The sequence below is a fragment of the Dendrobium catenatum genome, unplaced genomic scaffold, assembly GCF_001605985.2.
Source record: "Dendrobium catenatum unplaced genomic scaffold, ASM160598v2 fragScaff_scaffold_390, whole genome shotgun sequence".
NCBI classification, from domain to species: domain Eukaryota; kingdom Viridiplantae; phylum Streptophyta; class Magnoliopsida; order Asparagales; family Orchidaceae; genus Dendrobium; species Dendrobium catenatum.
Window position 1 is genome coordinate 1241602 of NW_021318852.1, and position 8331 is coordinate 1249932.

An 8331-nucleotide genomic window follows, 5' to 3' on the forward strand; every position below is an offset into this window, starting at 1 on the left:
CTCCTAAAATAAATAACAAAAGGTGTTAGAATTAAGTTGTCTACCTGGATCATTGGAAGACTCAGCCAAAACATGCTGAGGACAACTCGCGGGCTGTAAGTGCCTCCATATAAATAGGTAGCTAGGCGACCCGCATTTGCGGTGAAGATTTGCACGTTGATGGACATGTAAATAGCTCACAAAAGCCCTTGCACATGGCGGTTCATGAATCTGTTAAAGGTGCAGGTGTGTGGTTGTTTGTTAGGTGTGTGGTTGCAAACAAACCAGTCTCGAAAATATGAATTGAAGTAACATCTTGGCCAGAATTTTAGCCCAAGATAGAGATCCAATTCAGGTTGGGAACTAAAACCTAACCAAATCAGCACAATAACTAGAGAGTACAACCCATTTTCCTTTGGGATCATCATTATTAACATGTTTTTTAATAAAAAACAAAAAGTGTTGAAGCAAAACTAATGTGACCAAAATCAATGTTTTGACTCTCAATCCAGTCGTCTCAACAGATGTTTTATGTTTTGGATGAGTATAACATTAGAGGTTTGGATCATATTTGAATTTTTTATTCCAGTTTTATTTCGTGCTTTTTGTAAAAAAATTGATCTTTTTTTAAAGAAACAACAGCACCTTAAGATTGCATCTTTGTGTGGTTGATTTCTGAAGTGATTTCCTGAAGTTTTGTTTGCTTCAAAACTAATTTTTGTCTAATTAGCCTCTCTAAATTGAGGACGGATATACACATGAATTCATCATGAATGGTTTTCTAGTGGTGCGGATTATGTCATCCATCATGCAGGAACTCTAGAGGTTATGAAGTGGCAAAGGAGTTCACCTCTAAATTCACACATATATCACCGGTTTGGTATGAGCTAAAAAGGTACGGAGTGAGTTAAAGGTTTAGTGAGTTGTTAATTTCATATAGTTGACTGAAAAATAAACCCTTTTTTCCAGTCAAGGGAAGAAGCTTTTTTTGGATGGACGGGATAATGCTGACAAGCGTTTGGTTAACGATCTCAGCAAGAATGGAAATGTTCTGGTTAAGCTAATTTCCAACAACTCAGTTCTGATCATTTTTTAAATCAATTTTAATTTGATACGTAGAAACTTTAGTTTACTAAGTTTATGGTTTTGTATTCATTTTGTAAAATCATGAGTTCATTCTTACTTCATTATAACTTCCCTCACTAAGATAACGTCTTTGATATTTTGAAAAACTATTGTATTATTGACACAACGGTAGTAGTCTATTAAGACAAAGGATTAAAAAAGTTGATTTATGTAATTTGGTTACATACATTGGAGGACAAAAGAAGTATCAAGAAGACATTATGTCAGCTAGAAAATTTGTGGAATAGTTAGGAAGAAAAATGGTTAACTAAAGATGATTTTGATAAAAATTTACAAATGAATTACACAAAATATAATTAACATCCTATAGAATTTTCTGAAGATATGAGTAGAGAATGATGATTCATAAAATTGAATCCAAATGCTTGGTATAAAGTCACTAGTGATAATGATTGCTACAAACTTATGGTTGTCATGCATGATAACGAGACCCTCTGTCCCGATAGAAGAGAGCCTTCTACTACTCATGCATTACCATGCTATGCGTTCCAATAGTAGTTATATGCTATGAAAATTGGCTTCTTTTTTATTTTATTTTATTTTATTATTTTTTTTTAAAATTGACTTCTATTATTATTGCTAGAACCTATTTGAGGACACTTGCTTTTGCTTTTGATTTAATGACCTGACACCGTTACCCAAAATTTATTAATTTTTTTCCATATTTCGAACAAACATAACTATTGAACGGCACTACAATTGCAGGGACCTAACTCCCTTTTTCGGTGCAGGTGCTACCTAGAGTTGTTCTTGAAGCATTTCCGGCAGATCTGTTGCTTAATAGGAAACAATGGAGTAAGGCATGCAACATCATTCTAAAAGAATGCAGGTAGGTGTTTATTATTTTAAGAAGATATTTTAAAAGAACATACATGCATCAAATGCACGTTCCTCACAAAATAGGCTCATATACTTGTCTAGGAACAAAAGATGTTAGAAAAAGGAGCCACATGGACTACATAGCACAGACTCATCAAAAAGTCTTTTGTGTTCATATCCGACATATGTTGAACCCTAACATGCCTAATATATTTCCCAACATATGTTCATCATTGTGAAAATTATGTATGCCCTTTTTTTTTTCAAAATATGAGTTAGACATATAGCCGAGATATCCGTAGACTTGGCATTTGTACTCCATGATACTTTATTTTGTCCTGACATGTCGAGATGCATAATGATGGTGAATTTTTGTTTTTTCTCAATTGGCAAACTTTGCAAAGGTAGAGGAAGTCTTGGTGAGTGAGGGTCGCAATTGTAAAAAATTTTTGTGGTCGTTTTACACTTCCCTTGCTTGCAAATTAATAAATGTCATATATTCCAAACTTGCCTAAAGGGCCGCCCTTGATAATTCTTTTGTTCGAATGTCAGTAAGTTGTTCTCCTGTGATTACAAATGGATTACAGATTAAACCACTTTAAGGTCCTCCTTATAAAGTATTTATTAACTTCATTTATGCTTTTTATGATAATGTTGCATAAGATAATGTTCAATGTTGATGGTTGATTTATTATCATAGTAGAGCCTTATTAGACCTTTTCATTCAACCTTTAAAACATTCAAAAGAAATTTTAATTCATAATAATTTGTATATTCTCACTGCCATATATCAAAATTGGGCTTCTACGCTAGATCTTACCAACACATTTTATTTTTTTCCTTTCTTCAAGTCACAAGATTACCTCCTAAGTTTGTGCGATATACTAAAGTTGATTGTTGACACAAATTGTGTCGAGTTGACTCAAATTGAGCTGGATCGAGTCTCATTGAGTCCACTTGAGTTTGATTGACTCAAGTGAGTTCAATTGATCTAATTTGAACCTTAATCAACCTTCCCTAAATCAGGAAGCTCAAATTAACTGCTTAAATTTCCTTATAAATAATGAGTGGCACTGCTGTCTTCCTATCTTATCCTAGAATTTTTGGGATTTATGGCAACTCGAGACTTCTAGATAGGACCGAGCTGGCTTTTCGTTTCAGGGCTTTGTCTTCCAGATAAAGAAAATAAGAGGTCCCTTATTTCCTTTTGGCTTCAAGAGGAGAAATGAGCCAGAGAGCCTCCTGGGGAGTGCAAGCTAGGCAAATTGAGTGGCCTAGGTTTCTTGTTTTGAGAAGAATTGAGAGTTGGAAGGCTTTCTAGGTGTGCATCCAAACCAAAAAAATAAGAGGGATTGGGCCTCTTATTGGCTGCTGAATATGTTTAAACCTTCATGAAGATTGGGGGCTCATTGCATGCAACCAAGAGGAACGAGGGCCAAGCATTCTTTTTCTTTCAGTAGAGGAAATTGTAGAGGGGTTGTTTCATTTTTCTAAAGCCGACAGATATAGAGAGCAGGGAGACGGAATTTAGATTTTCCAAATTGAGAGCAATAGGCATTTCTTCTTGCTTCCATCCTTCAAGAGAGACCTAAGGACCGTCGTTGTTTTCCTTATTCTTCCCTAACTGTGAGAGGGACTTCCTTGGTAGTGTTTAGATCATCCAAAATCTTGTGAGAGGGCTGCTTCTCTTTCAGTCCTTGCTATTGTCAAGTTCAAAAACTTCAGCCCATACAAGTCAACGGTGGAGGTGGCTGTCACGCCCCTGGATTTAAAATGGAAGAATTTCATATCTTTTGCATTTTATTATTGTTTTTATTTCATTAACGACCCTATTGTTGATAACTTGAGTTGATTAATTGCATTCGGGAAAAATATATGTTGACCAATATATAATACCCAAAGGAAATAAAAATGAAATCATACCTCTGCTATGTTAAATCCTGAAATCCCGCAAGAAATCCCGCTCCGTACCTCGTATCCGTCGAAGACATCCGCGAATCCCGCTGAATCTGCGTCACTCCAGTCGTTTCTCCGCTATTCCCGCGATGACAGCCTCGATCACCTCCCGTGAGTGTCGTTAAATACCGAGCGGAGGAAGCCTTCGGGACGAGCTCTTCTTCCACGATCTCTTCTCGTTCGCTACTGCTCTCTCCGAGCTCCTCTCCCACTCCCGACGCCCCATCCAGGATTCCTCTCCCACTGCCGATTTTCTGCTCTCCCCGACTCCCACACGATCGCATAGCTCCCGATCTCCATCCTTGTCGCAGACCCCGCCTCCTTCCTCCGATCAAAATCAAGCCGGCCCCCTTGCTCCTCCCGATCCAGAACACAGAGAGAGAGAGAGAGAGAGAGGGAAATCCCTACCTCTTATCCAAGCCGAGCCGCCCTTCTTGTCCGATCGGAAGCAACACGGGGAGCTCGTTGGCTGTGAGGGTAATTTCCTACCTTTCACGTGCTTCTTGCGGCCAAATCTCGTCCCAAACGGCCCCTTTTGGGCATTTTTTTTATTATTACTTCATTTTTATTATAATTGTTTAATTTTAATTATAATTAATTAGTTTAAAATTTTGAATTAGTTAATTAATTTTAATCATAATTAATTATATTAATTATACTTAATATTCAATGAATCATAATTAATTAAAGTTAATTATGTTTAATTGATTTAATTATAATTATTAATTAATTGTGGATTAATCTTAATTAATTAAAATAATTATAATTAATTATTTTTAAATGATAATTAATTAATATTAACCCCGTTTTCGGCGTTAGTGTCGGACCGGAAAACTAACTCATGCACGCTTTTCTCTAGCGTGGTGGGAAGGGAACCCGGTGCGACGCCTACGGCGAGGTGGGGTTAAATTTAAATTGCTTATTTTAAACCGGTGCCCGACAACCAATGCACGTTTTTCTCTAGCGTGGCGGGAGGCCCAGTTTTTCATAGATTTCCCCTAAACAAGGGAGACGCCGGGAGGTTGCCGAAATTTTCACTGAAATTTTGGACTTGGATAAAATTTTTGAAACTCAATTTGGATATAACTTGAGCATAAAAATCAAATTTAAATCAAGTTTAATTAAATGATATGAACATTGAAACAAAGTGCAAGAGAACTCAATTTGGAACTGCATTGAACTTGGACAGAATTTGGACAAATTGAACAAGGACTCAAACTTGAACTTGCAAGGACTACAGGGGACTCGAATGAAGGGAAGAGGCTCATCTGAAGCCTGAACTGTATTTGAACTTGAACTTGTGGACCTTTGAACAAGATTGAACTTGAATTGAATAAAAATCCAAATTGAAATTAAATGTGAGCCTAAACAAATGATGAACAATAAATGACTTAAATCAAATGAACTAAGTGTTGTGGATATGAGCTCAAATTAGACTCATACATGAACTTTACAAGACAAACAAAGAATTGTATGGAATACATAATCTTTGAACTTGTTACATGCAAAGAGCAATAAATTGAAGAAGTACTTGAACATTGAAGGCACAACATGGAATGTAATTTAATGTTTAGAATGAGACTTGTAATTTGGCAAGATGATAAAGTTAACCATGCAAGCAAGGATCTTGAAGAGAATACAATGATATGCTTGTAATTAACAACACAATCATTGTGAAGGTTAAGAAGTGATCATCCCAAATGGAAGGGAAATGTTAATGACCAATGGTATCAACATTCAACATAAATGTTATAGTCCCTCCTATAAGCATGATCTCACTTCTAATTGACGAAAGATTGTAAAGAATATGATGTGACTACAAAGTCAGATGGAAATATAATGACATGCCAGAGGTTAACGATACAAAGTTTTCATTCACTATCGAGAGATTAACATATCAACTGGATGAAATGTGTACAAATGAATGCAATAGAATCTTCATCATCAACAAACAATTCAACATACAAGAATGAAGTATATACAATCTTGCAAACTATAAAGTTGAAATTGGACATCAGTTCGTACAACAATCATGCAAGAAGATACAGCACTCCATACATCCAAGGTGTCGTTTATAAATGACTATAAAAAAACTAGTCATAATAAAATCCAAGTTGCTCAGGAATGAGAATTAAAGATCTGCAATACATACAATCTTTCTACGAATACAGATGTATGTATAACTTGTTATTTATGGGTAGATATAGAAGGACTTCAGTAAATGCAGTATCCTGAAGTCAATTTCAGTCTGTGAAGGAAGACATCTACCTACCTACCTGCAACAGTAGTGGATGTAAAGACCTAAGCCACAACGGAGTGCATAAAGAATAGGACAGATACAAGCTCCCACGAGCTTCTGTTGGAGCTCCGCTACGAATATTACATATAATCTACGAACAAGGCAGGATACTCGTTAGTGCACTATGATCCACCTGTAGAAAGCAATGAGTAGTGCACGACAGTCTACTTGTACAAAGCAGCAAACAACTAATCCAGGAGATGCTACGCCATGCCATCGGATCTGCAACCTCCATACAAGCAGACAGAAGGTGTCTACAAATACTTCCAAAGTACCCCCGCACGTACACAGTAGTTTGTATACACATAGGTACACTAAAAGGGATAAAAGCAATCACAAAACCCGCATGGGCCCCGACGAGCGTGTTATAAAAATACACGTGATGTCTAGGGATGCTGCGCGGGTTATCAAATTTTGAACTCGATCCTCCTAAGCAGATAAAAGGAGTGGACGTGGTTCAATTATAAAATGCCCCCAAACACCCGCATGGGCCTCGGCGAGCGTGTTATTGGTACACACGTGACGTCTAGGGAAGCTGCGCGGATCAATAAGTGAATTCTGGTTCAAAACCGATCCTTCTATACGGGTCAATAGAAGTCGACAGGGTTCTAACCATTAAGAAAATATAAAGTTGTGGCGACCGGTATGTTTGCTTTAAAACATTCATATTAGGCCTTCATGGCCTACAACAATATGAATTTACTAATAAAGGCACGAAGCCTACGAAACCCGATCCTCAGTCAATAGCTCGGCTGAGTTGACAAGTTTCAAGCTACAAATAGAAATGACCCAAAACACCCCGATGATGGCTGTGTTGAATGCAGATCTCAACCGGAAGGGTTCCTAAATATTTTTTCAAATGCCATTCCAAATACTCAAAATTCCATCCAAATTCCCACAAAAATCCAGAAAATTCTCAAAAATCCCAAAAATATTTAAATTTGAAATTCAACCCATTAATCACTTAAAGCAAAATCCATCCACCCTCCGCAACAGTCTGCCAGGGTGGACAAATTCAAATAAACTTCAGCTCACAAAGAGCCAAATGCCTAGTCGAAAATATCATTAGGATTCATTCTCAAATAATCTTTTGCCAGTAAAGACGTGGTACATGTCCTCTAACCGGCAGTTTCGCCGCCAAATGGCACTGCAGGTAAACGGTTATGACCCGGGGCCCTCTGAACCGAGTGGTTTTGCCGCCAAATGGCACCACAGATAGCGGTTATGGCCAGAGCCAATACGCTCCTTAATGGCGTTAAATCCTTGAGATATGAATCAATAGGATATGATCGATAGGGCACAAAGCCCTCTGTTAGCTAAGGTGGATTCAAATTTGTCCCCTTAGACAAACATTCAACCCCGGTCTACAAGATTCCCTTGGACGAAGCAACCCATGGCTGCCGACAAGGATCCTTCTGTCAGGTTGGGTCGACTACCTCCTCTGACTAAGTAGACCAGGGACCACGATGGCCCGGGACGACGGAACCATGGGATCTTGATCGGGTCCATCATCCATTCCCCCACCATCAGCTTTAAGTGCAAGATGGTGAAATTTCTACTTTAAATATTAAACTCTCCAAATCCTTTCCGAATTCCCAAATTCAAAACCCAATTTCCAAATCCAATTTCTACCAATATCTAAATCCATTGCTGCTACTATACGCTTGATACTATATATCTATGGATATAATGTATAGGTCGACGATAGTCGAGATTAAAGTTGTGGCTCAGGGCGTGTATTAAGCATGATTTGTTTGAGGCTTTATTTTATGATTTAGGTAAGTTTTATATATATATATATATATATATATATATATATATATATACTTATATATTTATATAACAGGTGAGGCGTATTCCTCACCGCCAGCGAGGCGCTTCTCAAGGCGGTCTCAACCAATTGAGGCGCAAGCCTCATAAAAAGATTCGAGGCGTAACCTTGAGGCATTTTCAGTGGAATTGCAAGAGGCGGGCATATTGCAACAATTTTAAAACAATGAAATCATAATATATATATATATATATATATATATTATATTATATATATATATATATATATATATATATATATATATATATAATATCCTATTATATATATATGTGTTGGTCACTTATATCAATTATCAATTCTA

At 37.1% G+C, this 8331-nt stretch overlaps 1 protein-coding gene across 2 annotated transcripts in view; it reads left to right on the forward strand.

Moving 5' to 3' along the window:
- Positions 1-793: 793 nt before the first annotated feature.
- The window catches only part of LOC110092563 (chitinase domain-containing protein 1), a gene marked incomplete at its 5' end in the record, with an annotated part of 89752 nt that continues 82214 nt past the window's right edge, over positions 794-8331 (forward strand). For both annotated transcript variants that reach the window (XM_020817162.2, XM_028693966.1), the window contains 3 exon segments: positions 794-874; positions 949-1033; positions 1857-1954. In XM_020817162.2, the coding sequence (XP_020672821.1) occupies positions 794-874; positions 949-1033; positions 1857-1954 (264 nt within the window).